Source organism: Acipenser ruthenus, chromosome 16, assembly GCF_902713425.1.
Source record: "Acipenser ruthenus chromosome 16, fAciRut3.2 maternal haplotype, whole genome shotgun sequence".
Classification (NCBI taxonomy): Eukaryota; Metazoa; Chordata; class Actinopteri; order Acipenseriformes; family Acipenseridae; genus Acipenser; species Acipenser ruthenus.
This window is the reverse complement of record NC_081204.1, coordinates 32482577-32509377: the sequence shown is the minus strand read 5'-3', so window position 1 is coordinate 32509377 and position 26801 is coordinate 32482577. Positions and strand designations below refer to the sequence as shown.

Here is a 26801-nt window from a genome sequence, read left to right as displayed (position 1 = left end):
ACCACTTATCATTGGTCTACTGCAGTGTGTGAATGGAACCTGACACTTATTTTCTTCACTTTAGCAGAAGGAAACCTGTTGTGTAAAAAGCTGTGACCTTTTTTTCTCATCTTTTTTATTACGTTGTCTTCCTGCCAAATCAAGGTGTTACAGAACAGTGTAAACAGGTATTTTAAGATTAGTTAACCTCACCTTCTAACCTTGTCGTATTTTAAACAGGGATGACATATATTTTTTTTATTGACTTCACTGCGCTGTTACAATTGATTTTGGCATATTAGTGCTGATATTTTCTTCTGAAATGTTGCCTTTGGCAAGTTAGTATGTAAGTCATCAGCATGAAGTTCACCGTCCTTTATTCAAATGGCTGTTCATTTAAAAAGCCTCTTTTATAATGGCCCGCTTCTTGCCAGGTTTGGTTCAGTAAGTCACCACAGTTTCTGCATCAAGAATTCAAAGCAGGCAATAGCTGATCTCTCAGTACAAAGGACTTTAACACATGCAATTCTAATTATTAAAAAAAAAAATAGCTACTGCCCTTGGCATACCATGCAAGCTCTCGAGAGTAAATAAATGGGCAAAGTGGTCCTTTGCAATTGTTATCTAAGAATATTTTTAAAATCCACAGCAAACTCTAGTAGTCACATTCCGCAATGCTGGTGAACTCATCATTGCTAAAACTAAAATATGAAACCCTGGTGCAGACAGTACATATTGCCCAGCGTTCAGACCTAAACATCACCGTTAACTGCATTGCAAAAGCCTTTAAATCAGTATGAGACCAGGTTTAGCTTGCACAATTAGGGCGCTTCTTTGAAATGCAGAATAGCTATTAAGGGCAGGTACATGCTGTTAAATTAGTCCTGCCTGATTGCATTCGGGATGAAATGAATGTCAGGCTGTTATTTCTAACCAAATTAAACACTCTGGGTTTTGTTTTTGAAACAAGTAAGACTGAACGTTTAAATGTTTATAATTATAAAATGTTAGCCTCAGGGGAATAAATAGAATGGAGGCAGATTAATGAAAATCCAGACTGAAATAAACGTTTTTGTATTATTCACATTATTATTGACATGAAGACTTTTTTTTATTTTTTTTTTTTAACCAATCAACAATACAGAAGCAGAACTATTGAGAGAAAATCTTGGATCTGTTCTGGAACAATGTTCTTTTTTTCTTTTTTTTTTCTTTTTATAAATGTTATGCATTTGTTACGACACATGCTTTTACATGATTCATATGTAAACACTTTTAATGGTTTTCAAAATATTAGGATTTTGAAATGAACTAATAAGGACACATAACAATGGTACTAAAAAAGCAATGCAAGGGTAGCACAGGGGCAGTACAATGGGATAAGCAACTGCTAAAATATTACCAGTGGCAACAATAGTGATCCATTACAATACCACAGCACCATGCCTGTACCAGCATGCTACCATAGCAGGACCACCGTGCAATATTTATTCCAAATCCACTGCGTAGCTATTTTACCAACTGTTTTCTAAGGGCAGTCAGTGCCCTTACTAAGATTACTCAATAATAGGGCAGCAGAAATATTAATTATACACCACACAAAGTATAACGCAATCATTGAAATTGTTCACATCATTGCAAGTCAAGTCCCAATTTCTAAACTGTTTGATTTATTTATGTTTCCCACCCAACCACTGACTTCATCAGCTACACTGTGCCATTCCTCCATGCAGACCTTCCTCAAGCCCTCGCAGTGTATAGTTAGGAATTAGATGTAATTAGTTCCCATCAGTGCTCTAATTACATGTCAGCAGGACTATTATCTTTCTATTAAATCAGCAATAGTCTGATTCTTGCTGTTATCTTGGCATTAGCAGAGGATCAGGAAACTGATTTCTCTGGTTACTTTGCTTTACTTGTCGAATCTGTGCTATCCTGTATGCTTTTTTTTTCTACCACTCTTGCTGTTGTATTTCTTTACAGCAGCTCATGGAATAAGTGGAAAAACACCGACAAGTGATTTGTCTACATTTTGATATAATACATTTGTATTTTTTTCCAGATCCTCAATGAACCGTCAGATTTATTTGAGAAATTCTGGATAAAATAAATACCTGTTTGTAAGAACTGTAAAGTTAAGATAAAGGTTTGTTATGCATTGCAGAAGGTTTCATGAATAGCAAACAATAGAAATGACATAGAACATCATACATTGAATCACTTGTAGTACACAATTATAGTACTGACACTTAATGTAATGTGTTGCTGAAGTTCCAGTTCAGACTACAGATAACATTTTTGCAAAAAATAAATATAAATAATAAATAGCTTTAGAGCAGAGCAGAGCCCCGCAGTGTTACTTATGTTCACTCCATAGGTCAGTCTGCACAGATTTGCATTTCAGATTATGCATGTCATGGTTCATACTGGGGTCAGCATGCACGTTTGTAAGCACTGCTACCTGCTGATTTATCTGACAATGTTGCATGTCAGTCATGATAATAGCAATGATGCAGCTTGAGGGAATGACCTTAAACGTTCTATGAATACCGTTTTGATCTTTTAAAACTAGATCAGAATACTTACATACATGCATGCAGACACATACCTAACATATGTACAAGCTGTATGTTCATAGCAATGCCTGAGCCACTGTCAGCCGCTGCTGTGTGAGGGATGTGCTATGGCAACATATGGTAAAAAGCATGCTTTTGTTTAGATTGAGCATCCACAACAAGGAGCTCATGGCTTAGTGGGACATGCTTTCGTAGCTCTGAAGACACATGTTCTGTGTTCCTGACAGCTCTGCCCTTCAACGCAGGGATGTCATCTTTCCAGAAGACATCTGGCACTTTAAGAGCTGACTCTTCAGACAGAAAGAGAAAGAGAATAATAGTTAGACAAGATTATGACGACGATCTGCTTCTGTCAGGCTCGTTCTGAAATATGCCAGCCTGATTGCCACAGGAATGCAGGGAATTAATACATCCTGTCAGAGCCACCTGATGGGAACACAGAATCTGCTGGCCAAACGTGAGTAATTATACTCTGGGGGCTGGAAGGGGGTGGGGGGGGGGGGGCGGGGAATCAGTTTTGATCTACTGTTCATGACATTTTATAATTACATGCATTAGCAGGCATTTTACAGTCCTGCTCGTGGGCTAAATACTCATTGTTGATAGCCGCGTGCATTCATTGTTACTGTCCTCATGTGTTGCTGATGGACAGCAGAAGAGACCTTCGTATCAAGACCTGTTAGAATATGTTGTAAATTTATCAAGTGGTGTTTGTTGTCTCTTGTTCAGCATTGTTCAGGCAGCAGTATGCCTGTTCTGGGTAGGTTGACAAAGGGTTTTACTGGTTCTGACCAGGAGACGTATCTGGAGACATTAAAATGAGGTCACCGAGCCATGAACAAACCGTTCATCAAATATGCACCACGCTTATGAGTGAAGCCTCTCTGGCATCAATAAAACTGCTGCAAAACAACCCACCACATCCTTTAGAATGAACAGCTGTGTTTAGCTTGATAACAGCAAGGAGCTGTTGAAAGCTGTCACCAGAGTCTGCTGTCTACAGAAACCTTGTATCACTGTTATTTTCTTTTCCTTAAGTTGTCTGTGCTGCTGCTATGTTAATTGTCGTTTCTAAACGGGAGGGTTGTGTCAGTGGTTTGGACGGTTTTACAGATGAGGTGCAGGATATTCAAGCCTTCAGCATGAACTTTTATATTCAGTGTGTTCCTAATGGTGCTAACAGATATATCTATACCATATTGTAAAGGCAAAGTGCTCTTCTGCTCATCCTCTCCAGATGTAGCCTATTTTGAGTACCTGTCAATAGTACACACCTACAGGCAGTTTGGGTAAATCGTAACAGTTTCGGTCAACATATTGCCACTAAAACATGCCCTGTTCTCATGAAACAAATCGATAGCACATAATCGGTTCACGAAACATATGGCCTGTTTTGGTGAACTAAAACAAAGTCGTTTACCCGAACGACGTATATAGTATCTGCTGTCATTTGGGAGTCAAAATATCTGATGAGCAATACTGTCAGAGTTGTGAGCATTCAATCAGAAGTCAGACCAGACATAACAGCTGGTGTGCTGCTGCGGGTTATTCATTGAATAATGCCCAGGCCGTGTCTTTAACTTGCTATAAGAGAGTGGTCAGCAAGCCGCGCTGTGCCATGCTGTTCAGGCGTAATTGTTTCTGAAGCTGTGACAGTGGCAGTAAAAGCGCACCGTGGGTAGATGGATAGACTTCCTGTGTCCTTTCTATATCATTTCTTGAAACAAGATCAATACCGGAGCTGTCAACAGAGTTGCTTTATCAGTCCTTCTCCATCTGGCATGAGAATCATTTCTTATCTGAATGGTCTTAAGCAGCTGTCGGCAGACTCGATGGACAATAGCAGCCCCATGTGTTAGTTCCAGTTCTTGATGTTTTTTTTTTTTTTTTTCAGGCGCACAATGAAAACGGAATTGCACACTATATATAAAGTGGAGCTGACCCAAATGTGATTAGTTTTCTCTCATGCAAGATATAGATTTCATCTAGGGGGTTTGTTGTGTCTTCCCGTATGCTGAATCATCCCTCCTATATTCCTGTGTACCGCAGAACTGTCAAGTAGTTCATTAGAACTTGATTAGAATGGGTCTGTGTGAGATCCTTCGGTGTATTACCTACCTCAGTGCTACCAGCTTGTACATTGTGGGTAAGCTAATTGAGACAGCTGCATGTCTAAAAAGCACCTCATCCAATAAACTTGGCAATACCAAGGACAATGTCTGCTTGGTGAGTGGAACAGAAAAAAAAAGAAAAACCTAATTAATTTTTGCTGATGCTTCAGTGGCCCCACAATAGCAAGTACAGGCAAGCTACCAACTCGATATACAAACCAGCTTACCATAAAGAACGCTGTGGTAGATCCCCAGGGACTCGCCTTGTATCTGCGTTTGTGCTCGGAGGTGAATCAGCTAGGGACAGTGCACCTGACCTTCCTACTGGGGTCTCCAGAGATCAGGTAGTCAGCAAGTCCTGACTTGGACTTCACTGCCAGGGGTCATTGGAGGAAACATTGGAACTGGGCATTTTAAACTCTGCAAGGCACTTTCAATTTCAAGAAGATTAGTCTATTATTAGAAGCTGCTTTTTATTAGATCCAATAATTCCACCATAATCCAATGAGCGCTTCAATAAGAGTGATCCATAGCTTTATTCTGAAATAAATACGTCCTTTTTTCTCTTTACATTGGCTTTACATTGATTTTGGATTTTAAAAATTGACATTATTATTATTATTATTATTATTATTATTATTATTATTATTATTATTATTATTATTATTATTACCCATCCTCTTATCCTCTTACACAATACCTATTTTTCTCATCTTACCTCATTCTTTTTTAGTCCTTACCTGTCGGTCCTGTTACATAAATATTCAACCTTACCCTTTCCTCAGTGGCAAAGATGGTCTCATGTGGTGTGCCTGAAAAAAATCCTGTCACATTTTTCATGTACTTCAGGGTTGACTATTGTAGTAACCTTTGGAACAGGTGGCAGTAACACAAACCCACACTGCTATCAGACAGCCAGCCTCTACAGCTCCCTTTGCTTTAATGTTGCCCTGCTCTGGGCTTGGCTGTTCATTTTTATTTCCATAAATATGTGTAGACAAGATCTAATTTTAAGCATTTTGTACATGCACGCGAAGTCAAATGGCGTTTTGAAACACCACAGGGTCCGCAGAGATTCTGAAATGTAATTTCAGACTGAGCAGAAACTTTGAAACATTCACAGAGTACTCGACTCCTTATTGAAGGTGCCTGTAGCACAAGAAATACAATTGGAAATACAGGTTTATGAGCTTTGAATCAGTATGGGAGCCAATATATCCTACTGCGGTACAAGTATATTACTTTTATGATCGGATTTTGTTTTTTTTCCACTTCAAAAATTGACTTTTGTAGGATGTACACAATACATTTCAGCTCATAAATTATTATTTTATTTTTTCTTACCTGGAGCTTTGAAATAAAATTCCTGAACATCCTACATTAAGCATAAAAGGAGCATGCCCAAGGCGATATTGCGAGCTATCGGGTTTCAATAAAGGCAGCTTTTTTTCCCTGTTTCTTTCACATCCCAGCAACACTAAAATACAGAAAGCGAGAACACCTGTCCAAATCAATTCTTCAAAGAGAGATTGACATTAGAGTTGACCAGCCATCACAGCCATGCCTTCACCTTCATTTAAATCATATCTAACATTAGGACTAACCAGCCATCACAGCCATGCCTTCACCTTCATTTATATCATATGTAACATTAGGACTGACCAGCCATCACAGCCATGCCTTCACCTTCATTTAAATCACCTCTAACATGCCTGCTTCCACAGGCTAGAAGCCTCAGGTATCATGAATTAGTCAGAAGATGCAATCACAGGGTTATCCAACTGAATCTTGTCAACAACATTAATATTTTTCTAATTTCCCATTAAATTGACTTGTCTGTAGAAATGTCATATACATGTATACGATGTCAGTGAGGATACTGTTTTGCTAGATGTTACTTTTTGTGTTTTTTTGTCCCCGGTTTATACATTTTTGCTCGACTCTCTTCTCTCCTTCTCTTTTAATTTACAATAGCATTGTTTAAAACCGAAAACATTTGAATTCTTTACTCGTTCACCCGTGGCACAAGTCATGATGTCATAGCTAACATGATCAAATAAATCCAATATTTTCACTTGGCCCAGCTCAGTTTTGATTTGCGAGAAGTACCTGTGAGTGAAGGGACACAGCATGCTATAGCTACAACAAAGAATATGTGATGAGTAACTAAAATGGAATAAAACTGAAAAGATTAAACTGCAGACAGAATAGAAAATGAATTCAATACATCGCTTTGCTATTTCTACAAATCCTATTCTTATCTTAAAAGCTATCAGATTTTCCTGTTAGAAGTAATGATGTATTTCCATTCACAGCGCCCATTCAAATCTGATAAACAGAATCGGTATCACAGTGTGATGTTGGTTGGATTGTTGCTGATTTGGAGTCCAGGAGTTTTAACAAATGCAATCAATTCATTTCTTGCTCACTGAGATAAATATTGATTTGTATCTAGCAGGGCAAATTGAACATATTTACATATGTTTATAGAACATTTGAGACAAAAACTCTCTATTGGGTGAAAGCAAGATAATGGGTAGTGGACATGAGGCCTTTATTGGTTGTCATAACACTTTCTTCCTGTAATTAGAAACGTCTTCCGGTGCATAAGAATACTTTATTTTATTTACTGTACAGCTGTGGCCAAAAGTTTTGCATCACCTTGAATTGTAGGATTGAGGCTTACTTTTTAAAAATAAACTACATGAACATAATTTAGATTTTTTTTTTTATTTAACATCATGTAATCAAAGAAGCTACAAAATGAAATCGCAAAAGTCTACCGGAAGCCGTAATAATAGTTGTACAGTATTTCATGTTAGATTTCGAAATGTCACATTTCTGTCAGTTTGTCTGAAAGTATATGGAAAACTACAAACGTAACGTAACATTATTCAGCAGGTTTCATTTGACTTTTTATGATGCAAAATGTGTTAATTCTATAGGGTGATGCAAAACGTTTGGCCATAGCTGTAGGAGCATTTTCAATGTGGCATGTGGCAAATGCAGCCCAACATCTTGTCTCAAGAACAGACAACATTTTCAAAAACAATAACCAAGGTGAAACTTCAAACACACCTGTCACAGAGAAGAAAAGGAAGCCTTTTAGCTGCAAAGGAAAATTGTCAAGCTTTGAGGAGGAAACCAGAGAATACCTTCTGAAGCTCAGAGCTCCAACCTTGAAAGACGAAAATGAGATCAGGTTATTCTCTTCAATTAGAAGCCAGTCGTGTGAAGTTTAAATAGCTGGCAGGTTGGGAGTGAAGGAAACCTTACATCAGTCCCACAACAGGCAGTAACATTTGGCCTTTGTGAAGGAACACAGGGACAAAACTGTTTCATTCCAGCAATGTACCTCTTTGGTGTGATGACAGCGAGTTTATCTCAGAGGCACAGGCAGTTCAAATTATGTCTAAAGTAGCTTAGATGAATTGTTTTCTCCTGGCAGTGCAGAGATCTGATTTCAGACTTCAGGGTCTATTTTAATGATCTAAACAGTGGCTGTATAAATGCTTCTAATGTTTTCCCCCAGGCTAGATAGCATTGAATAACTTTATTACATACAGGTAAAGTCCTGTGAAGAAAATATGCGTTATTAAGACACGCCACTGTTATCATTAAAGTTCATCTTTAAAGGGACTGTGGCTTAGATTCCTCAAAGCTCCTTGCTGAAAATCGTCACAAGCATGACTTAAAAAAAACAAAGAAACAAGCACCCTATAAAGTTACCTCTCCAGAAACCCTGATATTCATTTAAGGGGGAAGTAAGTCATCTCAATGGTTTCTTATTTGTTTTACAAAACAATGACCTAACAGTAGCTGTATCTAATTGGTGCACAGGTGAATGTAAGGTCAAAATACAACCCTCATTGCTTTACGTTTTCTGCAAAAATCAAGCTTGTTTACTGTATTAAATTATTAAATAATTATTATTGTAAAATTCTCCTTATAATTGTTGCAACTAACAAGGGAGTTGAAACTTGATGAAAAATCATCGGTTTTGCATCTTAAACACCAGCCAAATTGTATTTTATTTGGGCAGAGACATCGCTCTAAAACATAAATATGCAAATCCTCAAAGGATCTTAAAGCCCTGTAGTAAAAGCTGAAGATGGAATCTGTCTGTAAACCACAGCCACACAATGAATCAGGGCAGGGGAATCCTGAGGCTCTTTATTGCTTTCAATGTTCATATTGAAAAAAAAAAATACCATGAAATTAACAAAATATAACTCCCAGGGTAGTGTATTTTAAAGGGAATGCTCTGTGTGGGTTTGCCGAATAACGGCGGATTATACATTTTATATATTATGTATTCAGTATTGCGCATAACCTTTAGAACTTGGAATTTATGAAACTTTCTGCTTCAGAAGACAGAGGTTCTTTACCATTATTAGATCATGTACGTTGTTTTTTTCAGTAATGGATTTGTTACATGAAATATAAAGAAATGGGTAATTTTGAAGTGTAAACACGATTGCAATAAAAGCCTTGTTTCTGGGTATTTTTATTATTTTTTTTTATTATTTTTTACGGTATAAGCTACTCTGTGATCAATAAGCTACTAACAACCAAACAAGCAAGCTGGGCCGAATGGCCTCCTCTCGGTTGTAAACTTTTGGGGTTTGTTGAAAGGGGTTTGTTGAAATAAGGCTTGAAAAGGTCCAGAGGTTATTGATTTGGCTAACTGTTGAGTCACAATAGGCTTCCTCTAAGCCATTAACAGCAGCAGCAGTGTTCTGGTCTAACAGTAAGGCAGTGTCAGCAGAATTCCAGTAGCCTGGTTGGTTGACAAAAATAATAATAAAGTGAACACATAAAGTTCCCATTCAAAAGCTGAGTTTCTTGTTTTGTTTGCCTTTTATTCTGTCCTACATTCTTCTCTGTATTATTCATGTTTCCATGTACTCAGTATGAAACTCCTCTAGGATAATTACTAAATCAGTTTGAGTCTCAGATCTCCTCAGGTCCGAATGGGCCACTAAGGCCCATTAATCATCCCAGTTAATAGCATATGTCTAGAGCTGCATAAACAGAGGCACCGTCGTCATCCTACATTGTTTTACTGGACTGCTTCTCTGTTCAGTTCCAGAAGTCTGGGTAATATGCTAGGGTTCAGAATACACGGCACGTTCTACATTTCAAAAGCTGCTCGGTTACAAAGTTTTGGTTTTTTTTTTTTATTATTATGACCACTAATCTTTCTCATCCTAGAAAGCCACAACCTTTTTTTTACTTTCCTTTCTTTAGTAACTGGCTAAATATTGGGAAACAAAACATTGTTCTAAATAAGGAGTTCAGTTCAGGTCCTGAATGTGTTTTTTGGTTTTTTTTTGCTTTGTTTTTTGTCTGTTGCCAAGATTAGCAGCAGAAATCAGACTTGAATGACTCCTTTTATCACTTGGTGGCTTTTAAAACAAGTACATGTATTCTTCAAATAACATCCAAAATAGCTGTCATAAATATTGAGGATAAAACATGAATTACTCAATTATTAAAAGCCCATGTTCAGTTAATATTGTCAATGTGTAAAAGCATTAAAGAGTAAGCAGCAGGGTTCCAGAAAGTATAACGTTATACATCCCCATGTGTTGCTACAACCATTTAAATAACATACCGGCCATTTTTCTTTTCATTGTTAACATCCTGACAACTTTTTAGACTTAGAACTTCAAACTCTGTTTCAAAGCTCGTTTGAAAATGGCCGCTCTTGTGCTGATAGTGTCAGGATTATTGCCTACATTGTCACACAGGTAACACAGCGATAACGATCCATGATGTGGTACGGAACAGAAAAGCCAGAGCACTTGTTTTTTTTTTATTTATCGCTCTTCCTGCAGTGATTTTGAAGACAGATCTCAAACCCCAGTGCACTAGAGCGAACATTTTGAAAAATTACCAAGCCTTTATGCCAAAAGCTAAATCCACTTGTTCAAATGCACAATAATATGGTTTATCAGCGTTCAGTTTTGATTGGCTTGTTTTTTTGTATTTTTTTTTTCCCCCACCAAGGTGCCTCACTCAGTCCTCCAAACGAACCATCTGCTGCATCTGTTTTTCTATCCTTTGCTTACACACTCTTTTTCTATTAAGCCTCTCTGGGCACAGGCTGGCAATATTAGGTGCCAGTAAATGTCAACAGTGGCAATGGATTTGGAATGTGAATGGCTATTTACTGGAACCTGGCAGAGAATCTAGAATCTGTTCCACGTGAGCCACAAACCACTGCCTTGATACAAAATAATTTTGCTGTTGATTACATGAAAATCAAGTCGAACATATTGAAAAGACAAGTTTTTATAAAGTAGGTTTTTCACATTTTTGAATTGCCTTCAATATCACCTGGGAGGGGCAATATTGAAACGCTGTTGTTGTTTTTATATGCTGATCATTAATTTCTGCTGAAGCATCAACACTCAAAAATATCCTTCATTTGTTTTTGAGCCCCAGAGCATGTTTCCATTGCAGCACCAAGCCCTTTGGTGCCATTCATTCTAATGGAAGTCCTTGCAAAGACAAGAGTGGGATTTTGATGCCATCTGTGATGCATTCTGCAAAACCAGGGCAAAATGACACAAAGTGAAAATAGCTCTCGTGCTTTGACATTAACATAATTTGCATGACCCTGTATTGCATTAGTGTAATTAGCAATTATCAAAAAAATGAAACCCCCACCACTCCACCCCTGCACAGGAATCCCATTAGGCTGTTTGGCTGGTCAGTGGGTAGTCCGTTTAAAGTGGAAGATGAGGTGCTGACGAATGTGGTGCTGTTAACCTCCAGGCTTTATACTGCTTTCTTGTTTCAAGATCTTACTGTGGCCAGAGCAGTGTGGGGGGGTGCACTCCACGGTAACGGCTGTGAAGATGATGCATAACGCAAAAGCACTGGCTCACTAAACCCACAACATATACAAATCCAACGTAGTTCTGACACAGAGCCATCAAACTCAGAACATACTTTGTAGTGTTGTCAACCTTTAGTGAAATACAACAGTTTTCAGACTGAAATGAGTCTTGAGTCATTCCTATATTCTTCATCCACGGGGTTCAGGTCTCCTCCTCCAGTGGCCGATGATGAAGTGTTAAAATGAGTGTATGCTGCTTATGCAAGTGTGAATAGCTCAATTACTGCTTGGTACTTATTGTCACTTAAGCACGGGAGTGAAAATGCTGGACTTGGTGAAGTTAGAAACACGCTTCTTAATAACCGAATCACTTCTAGATGTAATATTGTTTTTTGTTGCTGGTTGATAGTGTGGTCAAAAGGGCAAGGGATCTATAGTGTTCCAATTGCTATCTATCTATCTATCTATCTATCTATCCAGCTATCTATCTATCTATATAATTATTTTAAAAAATGAATTAGTGCAGATGTCCTTATAAATGTAATTCAACAGATCATTTTGCCTTTGAAACACAAATGTATTTTCCTCTTTTTTAAATAGCCAGCCCTTTGTTGCAGCTCCCCTCCCTCATGTGCGATGAACAAACTTCTCGTCTGAGGATTTTAGATCCACATTTTCCTCTTACTTCACATTAAGCTCCGGATAACTAAGCATGAAGTGATTTTATCCGTTGTGCAAATACACTGAGCATATCGAAAGTGCAGACAGACCATTTTTGAATGGACAAATCGTGTCAGCCAAACTGCTTAGAATAACAGCCAAATTTGTCCCGGTCTCATTAAGAGGAGCTAGAGGACCTACAGCTGTGAGATGAGATAGGCCAGGGTTTATTCAGATATACAAACACAGCTCTACTGATGGCATCACATTGAACCGTTCATATTATAATTGCTCCCTGACAGTCACAGCAAATCCGTGTAGCTGTGTTTATCTTTATGGAGATGGTTTCTGTCAAGATGTCATGTTTTGACATCAGTGCGCCCTGCTTCACCTTTGGAAAATAGATTGGGTTTATACTGTACTTTAGGGGAATTCTTTAAAGCATATTACATTTAAATGTTCTTTCTGGGCCAGTTCACTGGAGAATGTTGGATTTCACAGCTGAGACAGGTGGATTGCTTTATAAATGGAAAATATTCAACGTGTCATACATACAGGTGATCTTGAAACTTTGTGTAATGTCTGCATGCAGGCTGGTTTGTAGGCTGTGGGTGGAACGACCCCATAACGGACATTGACAGACTGGTTTAATGGTGCAGTTGGAAGTGTGGCATTAAAGGGAACCATGTTAACTCTGATGCACATGCAAAACAGATAGAACATGCAGCATATAACATGGTCTTGAATTGTTCCTGCAGTAATTAGATCAAATCATTGATTCAGTTAGAAACTCCTGCTGTACTGTACATAAACATCAGCCAAACCTACATCATTGTTGCTGTTGTTTTGTAAGTCCAATCAGATGAACGCTTAAATCATATATTATAGTCTTATCGGTGTTACTACAATAATATCAGGTTTTGTGTAATACAGCCACTTACAATACAGTCAGATGCTTACAATACAGTCAAACCTGCAGCAGGGCTCTATGCTGTAAACTGTTCTTGGAAGTGGGTGATAACAAGGTTGCCTTTTTGTTATTTTAGTTTGTTTGGCATTTAGGAATGTGCACCAAAAGTGGAGGTCTTCAAAGCCTGTTTGCTTTTGTTGTGTGCTTTGTAAGTTTTTCATGCCAGTATCCCTTATGTGGAAAAAAGGTTTATTTAAATTAGCCAGTCACTGGTCACTGTGCTTTTGCTCCAGTGCACTAGTAAACGCTGTCAATTTTAGCAAGACTACTAAGCGGCACATTTAAAATTGCACAAACCTTCAGAGCTCTTTCATGTTTGAAAAAGAAAATGGTTCAAACAGCTTACTGGAGTCAAAACTCAGTTAAGCTAACACAAGCTGTTCCAACATGCTTATCTGTTGGCTGGATGAAAGCCTCATGCAGCACAGGGGTATTAATTATATACGTTTGTCTTTTTTGATTTGCAGAGCTCCCGAGCAGCCCTCGTGGCCAATTCAACTTCCGTCCGCTTCCCCCGCCGCCCCCCCCTCCCCACACGTGCACCTGCAGCCGCCCTGCGCCCCAGAAGCTGGATCCCATGCAGAGGAACACCATGCCAGCGCGCAGTCAGCCCAGCCCAGCCCCCACGGACTCCACCACTCAGCAGGACAACCTGCACCTCCACAACAGCTGGGTCCTCAACAGCAACATACCACTGGAGACCAGGTGGGTGGCAGCCAAGCCCAAATCACTGAACTATGAGTTTCAAAGCAGGTAACAATGGGCTACGTTCTCGAAGCATTGTTGCCCTAATCCCGTGTCAGTGTATGTTTTTGCTTCTAAGTAACATTGTATAGCTGAATTTCCCTCTTTAATGCATGTGACATTGACCACCAAGATGAAGATTTTTGTTTTAATATAAATCGTAGACAAATACATAGGGACAGGCTCTTTAACAGCTCTTGTGTACCTGGACATGGCTGCTATTTCTTAGAAGGAGAGATATAATTGGCTGATACCAGCCGAAATGAAGAAAGCCACATTGTTAATCTGTCTATCTCGTAGTCTAGCCGTGTTATCCTATACCTGTCTAGAGCAGACTTGACACAGGCTTCCCGTCTTGTCTGTATTCCTGAACTGGATCCAACAGGTTAGACTACTATCTGCATCAGCCAGCTTTGGCCTGGTTTGAGGTGTCTTCATTTGCAATCTTGTCTGCGGTAGAGACACACAGTAAGTAAAGAGGCTGTCTCCCATGTGGGCTTGCAGGCAGTCTTGATCCTGCACATCTGAACAGGAATCCTGCCATTTCAACAGCATATAAACAACTTCTTTGAAAGCCTGTCTTTGAATTAGAGGTATGGGTGTGTTGTTAAATTCATCAGTACTCTGCATCGCTGAGTCGGAAGTGACATCACTTGGTGCTCATCGGTGCGGGGAATTTAACAACAGTTTGGTGAATCAACATAGCTGATAATAATAATAGAAAGGTTGCTGTTGCAGCATTCAAGGCTGTGGTTGACCTGTGCGAGCTGAAAGCTTATTGGGACGAAGGTTTAGTTATCTTTAACCGACTAATTAGGAGCTAGCTTGTTGTTACATTAAAATGTAGAAAGCAGCTAGCCTGCAACTGTAAATATTTATAAATATGAATATATTAATGGATACACTTTCAAATACAGTTCGCCCACTTTTCGCAACTTTGTGAAATTTGTTTGAAGTATAAAAGGACAAATAACATACACGATAAAAAAAATAATAATAATCTGTTCTCTCTCTCATATCGAATTCTTGTACGTCACCAGCTCAGTCGGCTACTCTGGATAAGTTGGCAAATGTGATATTGTTTATCAATATGTTTATTAGTGCTATTATAGATTTATTAAAATTACACAACTCCATACCCATTTTCAAAAGATTTGGCGTCTCTGAATCTACAACTACATTGATAATAGTATCTCCGTACAAGACAAACTGCCGCAGTGGGAGCGGCCATTTTGGTTTTGCTACAGTTCACCGACTCTCAACCCTAGCGAATCCACTGCTTCAGCGGTGACGCTCTGGTGAATTTAACAACAGTTCGCTGAGCAACTCCTGGTGAATTTAACAACGTTCTGGTTAATCCGTTTTACATCAGCGTTTTACATTGTAAAGGATACGCTGCTTTTGTTGTTCTTTATTAGATGAATATGCAAAAGCCCAAAACAAAACTTGTCAATCCAGTCTTTGAATTGAAAATGCCACTCGCCTTCAAAATGGCAGAAATACCAGCTGCATAGGAAATATTTATTCTAATTATTTGAAACACCACTCTGAGCAGCGTGATATCGGCAGTACCCTTTAATACACTGGATATGACAATAATCCGTTTCTGCTTCAATCTTCATCCGTAGATTGGTTTGAGTGGAAACAAAAAGGTTAAAGATCTGAACCGTGTCCAACATGACAGGTTAGGTAGAATGATAATTGATAAGCAGTCAAGAGGAACGATTCCCAGCGGCAGCTACAAGAGGGTACAGGTGAAATAAAATAGGCACTCATTCAGCCCTGTCTATTAAAACCTCCTTCTTCTCCCCCCCCCCCCGAGGTAGAACATGATTCAAAATGTCCACGTCAGTACTTGCTTTATGTGCCTGGTTGCATGGATGACTCGAACCTTAGAAAAAGCTGTGCTGTTGCAGAGCTTCATACAGGAAGGCTCTGTTTGTCTTTCCAGTACTCCTACAGGTAGCACTAAGGTAGTAGTCTAGCATCAAGAGATCCACTTTCTTAAAGCTATTGCATCCAGTGCTCCCTCCATGTTTCCCAATTCAATTATTCACAAACAGTATTATAATATTAATGATATTTTGTGCATTAGACATTTTGAATTGCACTCTGGTGGTTTCTTATATTTTCGTAAAGCTCCTTCAGTTTCTCATTGCTATGCACACCACATGCTCAAGGATGTGAACCCTGTGCCCAGGTTCATACCTGAACACAGGAGTTAAGGAATATGTCTAGCTATCCACCACCTGGAGAAATAACACATTCTGCTTTCTCTTGCACTCTGGGGAAATAACGTTTCAGATGTGGAGTTTAATCCTGTCTGCTAGCAAGGCAGGGGATATTACCCACTGCTTGTTAACAATGATGACTTTCAGAGCCGGACAGGGTAGAGGTTATGATGAGAAAGTTTAATAACCTTTTAACCGGTTTCTATCGATTTGACGTACCCTGCATTCCACCAGTAGAAAGTCTCTCTTTCTCTCTCTCACTCTCACTCTCTCTCGCTCTCGCTCTCTCTCTCTCTCTCTCTCTCTCTCTCTCTCTCTCTCTCTCTCTCTCTCTCTCTCTCTCTCTCGCTGACTCTCTCTCTCACTCTCTCACTCTCTCTCACTCTCTCTCTCACTCTCTCCTTTTCTGATACAATTGTGTGCTTACATATATCAGGGCAAAAGATTCACACATTAAGTACATTGTAACGATGCATAATAGCATTGTAATTATTTGTAAGTACACATGTATTTACTGTGTACCTACCATGTAAACAATCTGACTGAAGCATGGCTTCCCTTGACTGCTATAAAATTATATTAATATTTTCTTAATATTCAGAATAATTCTGCAGCGTTAAATATTAAACATGGGCCTCAGGTGCACCTGTCATAAAGTCCTGAAGAATTTACTAGAGGCTCTATACCAGCATAAATATATTAAACACAAGCTAGTACCTTTATTTAAAAAACAAATCTATTCTGTCTGCAACTATATAACCTGACTGTGCTAAAATAAAAAAAGATACGCTTAACTACAAAAACCACCAGAGCACTACAGGGTTCTTTGCAGATCGACTGTAAAGCACAGATTGACTGTATAGCATAAGGTTGTCTTTTTAATAACACATTCATGCACCAATTGTACTTTGAAACGTTCCTGTCAGAATACAGGAGTAAAGAAAATGTGGATGAATTTGGAAGGAAAAAAACAAACATACTATGAAGTATATCCCAGGAGATTCAGCACTCAATCGCCCTCAAGCTCCCAGCCTAACCTGAGCTGCACTTGGCTGTGAGACTTTATACTCTCGCTCACACCTATCAAGCAGCGTTTAAAGGCTGGTGGTTTTTTGATTTGGATGATAGCGCTACCGAAGGTCGTGGGTTAGCAGTGAAGTCTCCTTCTCTTTTCTCCTGTCTGGTTTCACACAAAGTTTTGCCTTCCACTTGACGAAAAGGGCACACAATCAATATCAAGGAAGAAAGGCGGAAAAAAAAGTTTTGTCAAGAACATTAAATACATAAGTATCAAACACCTAGTTCGTGTAACTGCATGCCCAAAGTTTAGCAAATTACAGGAAGACAAGGCCTAGCCAGTGTCTTTACAGTGAACACCAATAACAGAGATAGTTGATATTATATATAGATCCGGATTTGTTTCACCTAATGGTAAATATTTTGTAGCAAGTCCCTTGATAGCCATTGTGACTATTGTCTGAGGAAATATGATTCCGAGTCAACTCTGAAATCTAAAAAAAAAAAAAAAACAACAATATAAGAAGCATTCATTAATAATGTTTCAGATCTTTATAAACGGATATACTTTGCTATGGTATTAATATTAGTTACTGAGATGCCAAATACATTTAAAGTCCCGGTATCTATTTATTTTGTAGGGTTTCTTCATGTATGTTTCATTGTTCAAATTACTTTGCTGCACATAGAATTTATTGAGGGAGTATAAACAAAAAAAGCAAAACAAAATAGCAATAGTTACAAGTGATTTTAACTTTTTTTTTTCTGGGAACCAAATCATGAATAGAGTCAAAGTGCAGAATGAAAATGTATCTCTCTGCCTCTCTACAAAACATAAATACCCCTACACAAGAACCCGGCAGTGCAATGTTATTTAGAAGAAACCACTGGTGATACAAGTTACATTGTTCTCGACCAGATATTGATTTTTTACAGGATTTATAAACACCCAGCCTAACAACTCCGCACCACCTTCTCTCTAAATTGATTATAGGTACGTTCTTTTTTTTTTATTATTTCAGTGTTATTGTTATTTTTTATCTAGCTCTTAACGCATGTGGCTGATCCCTCTGACTTGAAAGTCAACGTATTGCCTCCGGCCTGTTACCTTTCCATTTGCAGTTTGTTTATTTGATTTTTTATTGGCTGGTGCCTGTACAGGCTGTGTTATTAAAAATAATGTAGCTGATTTTCAATTTGTATCTGACTCAGTACTTGTAAACGCTTTGGCAGGATGCAGCACAGGCATGAGCATTAGGGCAGTTCCTTTTTATGAACCTTAATGAATTATACTGCATGGTAGATTAAGAGCAGCTAAATAAATACAAAATGCACTGGTCATGTCAGTCTGTCTGTCTGTCTGACACACTCTACATGGTGAACATGATCACTGATCGTGTCAGTCTGCCTGTCTGTCTGACACACTCCACATGGTGAACATGATCACTGATCTTGTCAGTCTATCTGTCTGTCTGACACACTCTACATGGTGAACATGATAACTGATCATGTCTGTCTGTCTGTCTGTCTGTCTGACACACTCTACATGGTGAACATGATAACTGATCATGTCTGTCTGTCTGTCTGACACACTCTACATGGTGAACATGATAACTGCCCGGGACTTCCACCAGCCTGCTCCAATTTTTTTATCACACACTCCTAGACGCTTAGAGACCATGCAGTTTGCATTTGGGAGTAATCCGATAATCCGCTGGTTTTGCACAAATGTATCCATTTCCCATTTAATTGGGAGATTATGATGACCCTAAGTTGCTGTGTACACTGCTTTCATATTAGCAAGCCGCATATTACAGTTTCTGTCAGGTAGATACCAATGTCAGCTTGTACCCCACCCGGATAATACACCCCTGGATTGCATTCATATTTTACAGCACTAGGGAATGCCCTTGTCTTGCATCAAGCATCTCAGTATTATCCCTAGGTCACATATACTGTAGGCCAGATTAACATTAGAAATCCATACTCCTGCATGGTCTGTGCTGTTTCTCGGCCCTCAGAAAGAACATATACACTGAATATGGTGCGCAAATAAACACCTGATTGTCAGGTGCTTGTGAGAAAGTGTTGTCCTGGTTAGCATTTTTGTATTAGAATACCTCAAATCAAGTCTGTGCAAACGAGGCCAAGAGCCATACTCAGAAACAAGCCCTGAGTGCTAGTGCTCACATACCAGTAGCCCAGTTAATGGCTACTCATATTGAGGAAGCACGCTTTAGGCTTGTTTCTAAATATCGCCTTTCTACTGAAGCAAGCGTACACTGGCTGCCCTGTCAAATCTAGAGGGGGAGTTAATCCGCCTGCGCTTGCTTTGAAGATCACCTTGGAGACCAGTATTCCCTGCACTGGCTGCAGTGACTGACTGCACCTGAAACACAGGCTCATTGAGATTTAGCATACAAAGTGCTCCCATGCTCTTAGATATATACACACAGACGTCTAACAGGTATTTGAACAGATGAAGGGGTGCTGTGCGACTGGGGCTGGGCCACTGGCTGACAGTTTTACACAGTCAGACTTGCTATATCCCTGAACAGATGCCTGTCTCCTGTTCGGGGTTTTGGTTTTGATTCTGCTGATTTGAAAATGTGATTTCTTTTTTTTTTTTTTTAATCACACATGCAGAACGACGTTTTATACCACTCTCTTTTAAAAGTGTGCCAAGGTTCTTGTTGTTTCATTTGGTTGTTTTTTTTTTGTTTGTTTTATGTCGTAGACCCATCGTCTGAATGCTTTTAAATAATCTGTTATAAACCAAAGAACTCCATATCATTGATACAGGACGCTGTTTCTGTCCCGTACTGAGCACAGCTGCTTGTACAAATATGAGGAACGGCAGCATTTAAAATGTCAGCAGAATTAATAACAACGACAGTATACAAGCAGGCCTTGATTAGAACTGGCAGTCATCCACTAACAATGCAATTGCATGAATTTGTGAAGCCACAATCATCTGTTTTTTTCATGTTCAAATTGCATGGGATTAGAAATCGATTGGGTATTACTGAATCCTTTCAGTAATAATGGCCCTGATCAATTTGCATCTTGCCCTTCTCATTAAAAGTAGATTCATAAATCTAGCGTAGCCATCAATGGCTAATTTCTCTGTTCGATGAGCTCTGGTTACAATGCTCGGAGACACTGTTTCCAGGTTTTTCTTTTAACTAGGACTTTAAATCTGCAATTTCTATATTTTTGCTCACTACCCATAAAAGACGGTACTCATAGCCTCTGAGATTTGCTTATTAACCCAAGTTAAAATACAATTGACGTTCATTTAAAAAAAGGTAATTAGACCCCTGGTTAAAGAAACTGTGGTCTGTTTTACGGCCACAAGGAGCTGGAGTTGAGAACAGCTTGTCTAAGAGATGCGTTCTTTGATTCTTTGATCCTTCAAGTGTGTATGGAGATACTGCTGTTCAGCCGCTACACAGGAAAGCACTGGACTCCCTTTAGACTTGCATTCTGGAGTATCATTGAAGAGTTCGATATGCTGCGAATTGATTGACTTTAAATACTGTATGCCATCAAGGTTATCACAATTAAGAAATGACAGCCGGTTCATGTTATCAGAGTTTAAGCAGTGATGACAATGCTGAGCCTGCGGCACCCCTTTGCTGGAGAATAAAAGAAGCTCTGATATGAATTGCATTTTGAATACGTAATGCAGTTAAAAAGGAGTGCAAACGTTGCAAGGCAGGGGATCTGTATTCATACAAACAGAGATCTTACGTGACATTTATATATGTGTGTGTGTGTGTGCATGTGTACTGATGACAGATGAACAGTACATTTAAAACCTTTAAAGAAACTGTTGTTACTCTGTGTGTTTTTCATACAAAGAGATATGAATTATTATATCAAACAGGCTGTGTGTTTTGGGACATCATTTTAAATCAAACTGAAAACATTTGAACATTTTGGGCGCATTTATTTTTCTTGCTTTTCTCCCTGATGTTGCAACACAGACACATGGCAAATGTCTTTTGAGAAGGGTTCTGCACGTAAACACATAGAACAACCGCAAGAGCAAAACAAACAAACTGAAAAAGCACTCAATGGAAATCTGCCCATTCGCTGACCTGAGTAAATGTACATTACTAAGTGTCCAGCTCGCGGAAATGAAGATGAAGGCTGTAAGGTTAGCCTCACTGTATTTCTGATGTACTTTCTTTCTAAAGGAGAGGACAAATTGTGTTCCTAGCCTGAAGATCTTCAGAGAGGTCTTTAATTGTACCATGTTTGACCTTTTATACAGTACGCCTGTAAATGCTCTTAGTTTAATTGAACCCAATATATCAGCCTAAATAGGGGGTATTTTGGCTAATGGTGGCTGAAGCTTATTAATGATGAAATACTGTGTCTTTTAAATGTGTCTTAGCACTCATTAAGCAGCGGAGACGTAGAGCTGGGCAGCCTGTGAAGGTTGTTTTCAAGGGCAGGTGCACAGTGCAGAGAATCCATTGCACTTCCACGCATTACAATCCATTTTACACCATTCGCCCCATGCTGTGGCACGAGTGCTTTGCCTCTCTGACCTGGAACCATCAAGCATATTTATTGTCCCTGTTTATTTACCCAAATAAGAGCTTTCTCTTACTTTCCGTACCCGTGCCAGCTTGACTGCAAGGCACAAGGAGGGGTTTGTAAAGTGTATGAAGTGCTTCTACCTCAGTAGTTTAAGAGGGTATTTTGTTCTGACGAATTTGTTTTAGGTTTGGTGTTTTTGGTTTGGATAACTCTGGAATAAATATGTTTTACATAATATGCATTCAGTTGTTATTGCTATTTGTTATTAACTTAATGTTTTTCACTTACATTGTTACTAAGTAATTACTGTGCTATTAACTGATACAGTGTTTCCCAGAGTTGTTGAAACACAAACCAGTACAACTGCAGGTGTTTGCATTTACAAAATGCCTGTAAGTCAGTCTGTCTGTCTGTCTGTCTGTCTGTCTGTCTGTCTGTCTGTCTCTTTGACTCTTCCTTGAATCTTCTTCACCCTTCTGTTCTCTGTAGGCATTTCCTGTTTAAACACGGCTCTGGTTCCTCTGCTGTCTTCAGTGCTGCCGGACAGAGCTATCCTCTCACCTCCAACACTGTTTACTCTCCACCTCCCAGACCCCTCCCTCGAAGTACCTTCTCAAGACCCAGCTTTACTTTCAACAAACCGTACAAGTGCTGTAACTGGAAGTGTACTGCACTGAGTGCCACTGCCATCACCGTAACACTGGCTCTCCTGCTAGCCTATGTTATTGGTAAGCTTGCTGTGTCTCTGTTATCAGCCCCCCACCTCTCTCTCTCTCTCTCTCTCTCTCTCTCTCTCTCTCTCTCTCTCTCTCTCTCTCTCTCTCTCTCTCGCTGTCTTAATCTAGCTCTCAGAATTCCTATCTTTAGATTTCCATTTTAATGAAGCTATGAAGATATTTCAGTTTTATTAATTCCAATGAATTTACTTATGAACAAACACATTTTGTATTGCATTTATATCAAATGCATGTAAAGTTAAAAAAAAAAAAAGCATGATGTATTACTCCCTTTAAAATATGTGTATGTCCATGACAAATTAATGTTAGGTTTAGTGTTCAATATACATTCATGATGAATTCATTGCTGTGAACTGCTCCATAAGCCTGGTTTTCTTGTGTTTTCAACTCAACATGTGTTTAAAGATTAATTGTAATCCTGAAAACGAAAGCACACCAGCATTCCATGACTAGGTAATTAGAGAGTTAGCTAAGATTAAGTCAGGCACCCAGAGTGTCATGTGAAGTTAATTGGTGCCAAGAATGTGCTTTCTTTGGAAAACGTCACATTTCCAGCTCCAAATGCCAGACCTTTACCATGCTCTACAACTACAAGTAATACAGCTTCATAAGGACGAATGAAATCTGATGACTAATGTTACGTTAACTTGTTGAATTACATACTGCTTTGTAGTTTCCCATATACTTTATGAAAAACTGACAAAAATGGAAAAATGTGACATTTCGAAATCTAACATTTCAGTGATGCTTTTTGAATTATAGGGCTTTGTTCACAAAACTTTAAGGAAATGTTTATGAATATGTCATACAGTTCAATACAGAAACCAAAACAAGACCATTTAGATGCAGAACTTATTTGACTGCAACCTTTTGGCTAAGTGTGCATTCATATATCGTACTGGGGTGTACCCTTCTGTGTGCATTTGCTTTCTATTGTTTATGATTGGTGCTGTGAAGCTATTATTGTGGGTTCATTTGGTGGCTTTCATAGAGACATGAGCAGCACTGTTCAAACATGCTACGAACAACGTATGTCCTTGTAACAGGGCGCTCGCTCCCACATCAATGAACGTGGGTGCGTGATTGCTAGGAGACCGAGACTGGAAGGCTGGGTTTGACATGGCCCACAGGCGTGCAGGTTTATTTACATAGAGTACAGATGAACATACAAGAACCCCACGTGACGCTACCAGCAATGGTAGCTCATGTGGGACATACGGCTGGCATACAAAAGACAAAATAAACACTGTTCAAAAACTATCAAACAAAAGGTGCTGTGAAGATGACTCGCGCTACTCTGCTAACAAATAGAGGTCCTTCTTCCACACCTGTCTGAGATACTGGGTGGGATCTACTATCCCGAAACTCCCTGTCCCTCGGGCAGTTCACCCAACTCCAATGTTGGATATACACAAGATCGTTGGTTCATTGCAGCGTCCTTCTCCCGGGACAAAGCCTCTACCACCTCCCGACCTCGGAGTATACACCCGATGACCGTTCGAGGTGGTCGCTTAGTTTCCTGAACCCTTCGACAGCAGCAGCAGCGCTCTTATCCCCATGGCATTACAGCAGCCTTGATCTGTGTAATCGGGAACGTTTTATTCCTGGCGCTCTGCTGCACCACGCCCACCTGCTGATTACGAGCTGGGTAATACACACATGATGCTCGTTCCTGCAGCTAAACACAGGAGACAGGCTGCTACACACAGAGCGTCAGGTTCCCCGTTAAAACCAATCATGTTCTTTTTTATACAATCACAACACTCATATTTACAATAAACAATCACAGAAGCCCCCTCCTCATGTGCAGGGCTCCAGTATTTACTAGCTCCTATTTAACGAGTTTGTTGAAGGCAGAAGGCTCATGTTCTGTTCTGGTATTGACTGTTATTATGTGCTGTGGAACTGCTGACCCAGTACCAGGGCTTTCATTTCTTGCAGTGCAGTCTTCTGTTTCTAGCATATTATTAATAGTATTGCCATTGGAGAATTTAAACATTATAAATGAGGAATGGAAAGTGTTCGGTTTCCAGAGACCACGCTGTCATAAATATTCTGTGTCGAAACAAGGAAATCTTCTCCTTGTTGAAATGCAGCATTGAACATATCAAATTAGCCTTTAAATGTTAATCTTTTTCAAGCTGCCTCCATTACAGTATGATCTTTCCAAAACATATTATAATAGATGTAATGTCAGCTAAGATAAAAGCACATATTATTCATGGAAATGCCAAATAAATCACGCAGTGGAAAAATCTATTACCCAGAATGCCAATCTTTCAGCTAGGACTCATTCTAGATACCAGTCGTTAGACACAGAGCCAGCCTTGCTCTCTGAAATGCTATTGGCTGCATGCTCCCTGCTTTCCCCCAGCGACACGTTGAACCGATCATTTTTTAGTTTTATTCTGTTGATTCTGTATTGAATCAACCTTGTGTAAAGATGGGAGGAAATAAGTTGGCACAGTGGAAATCTCTTTACCTGTCACACTGAGGCCAAGAATACATAATGCAATGGGACTGGGATTACATTTTCATTGTGGGGTTTTAAGAGAAGTAAAAAAACTACTGCAGGTACAGTATGTTCTGCTAGAACTGCAAGACATCAGAAAGTTCAAAGTGGTTTATATTTAGCATCTATTGAATAGCTGCGGTTTTGTTGTACAGGGTCTTATTTACAAATCTTTAATGCCACTCTACTGTAATTTGCTCCACAGCAAGTCAATATTGTGTGTGTCAACCGGCCACCCAAATAAAGTCCTGATATCTCCTTCTTATGCTCTTAAATGTCCTGAAATAAAGGATTTTTTAATCATTTACACCTTTTTGTGTACATTTATATATTAAATATTGGCTGTACGAGTTTTCAGGCGTTGTAAATTTGCATAATTTGCATTTTGGTTTACAATTTAACCTCCAGGGACTAAGAAGCAATTTCCTTGTAACAGGCCATTAAGTAATTATAGAACTGAAACGTGTCATGCAAAGTGCTGTAGAATAATATTGTGCTCCTAATTTCTTCGTCAGCCCCTCTCATAATGAAGGTAGTGCACGTGTCGCAATGGATACAGAGGCTGAAATGTGAAACAGCAGGGATCTTGTAATCAGATTTGCGGCACGGTAGACTGAGTGAACATCAAAACAACAGTGTGAGACTCTTTTTGTCATCGGATTTGTCAGTTGTTTTTCCCACAAACCAAGAAACCAATAACTGGTTACGTACCTATTTGCTAGCTCTGAACACTATAAATAATAGCTGTAAGGCACATTTAAAAAATATTTAATACATAAATTGTATTGAGCTGTGTAACGAGATGTCTAATGAAGTCCATTGCCTCTCTAGAAGGTCTAATCTATAAGGTACAAACTAAAAAGGGAGCAATAGTCTTAGGAGAAAATGAAAGGTCATGATTTTTTACAGTTCATTAGGGCAAAGCAAAGGAGTTCTGTCAACCATGCTTTTGGTTTAACAGACGGAAAAGTGCAACAATCAGTAGGCCTGGGTAATGTCAAAGGTCCGAGTCAGAACGGTACTATTCCAGGCAGTATATGTATTACAGATTCAAGGCCACTTGCCTTGAAGGTAGTAGGACTTGCATGCTTCGTTGTGATCGTATTGATTGGTCCACTTTGCACTTTGAACAAATTCTTATTAAGAGGAGTGCAGCTGTGAATTATTCCTCTAAGCACTGTGCATTTGCCTGTAGCCGTCAATTACATAGACAGCAGTCAATCAAATCCATCAACGTAAGCACATGTCATTACTATAGGTTACCACAAGCATATTTGTGTGAAATATCTCCTTGTGACCTTCGTCTTATTGGATGAGCCAACCGACTTGCACCGTCGAAATAGCAACAAAAAACAAAGTGATGATTACCTTGCTAACATATAAATAGTATTTATTGTACTTTACTCAGAAAAAACCTGGTGACTGCATCCCCTTTTGGCTGTATAGTTTTGCACACAACTGGGTTAGGTATTTTTTTTTAATTTCGGACTTGTCGTTCTCTTGCTTTCTCGCACAAAGCAGTGTGGGTGAAGGAGAGTAACACTGTCTTCCAGCAGTCTCACTGTGTTGCCATGTGAAGGTGACTCTCCAGCACTCTGGTGCACTGCAGTGTAAACTAACGACCCAGGTTCAGTTCTATAGTACTGCTGCTTTGCTCAACGGTGGCATCGACCCAACACATAAAAAAGTAATGTTCTGTCTATTGACTCAGTCACTGCAAACGCAGTCGGTCCATCCCCCCCCCCCCGGTGAATACTTCACTGCAAGTGAGGGGGGATATCATTGCTCTTTGTTTGTCAAGGCTCTGTCAAAGCTGTAGTATCTGAAACAACCAGTCCCTGTCTTCAGTACCGGCTTCGAATAGTG

The 26801-nt window shown here is 39.3% G+C and overlaps 1 protein-coding gene across 2 annotated transcripts in view; it reads left to right on the top strand.

Moving 5' to 3' along the window:
* Positions 1-26801, top strand: part of LOC117412171 (teneurin-1-like) — a 159877-nt gene that overhangs the window by 70736 nt on the left and 62340 nt on the right. For both annotated transcript variants that reach the window (XM_058989491.1, XM_058989490.1), the window contains exons 4-5: positions 13611-13848; positions 22176-22414. In XM_058989491.1, coding sequence (XP_058845474.1) covers positions 13611-13848; positions 22176-22414 — 477 coding nt within the window. The remainder of the gene's footprint in view (positions 1-13610; positions 13849-22175; positions 22415-26801) is intronic.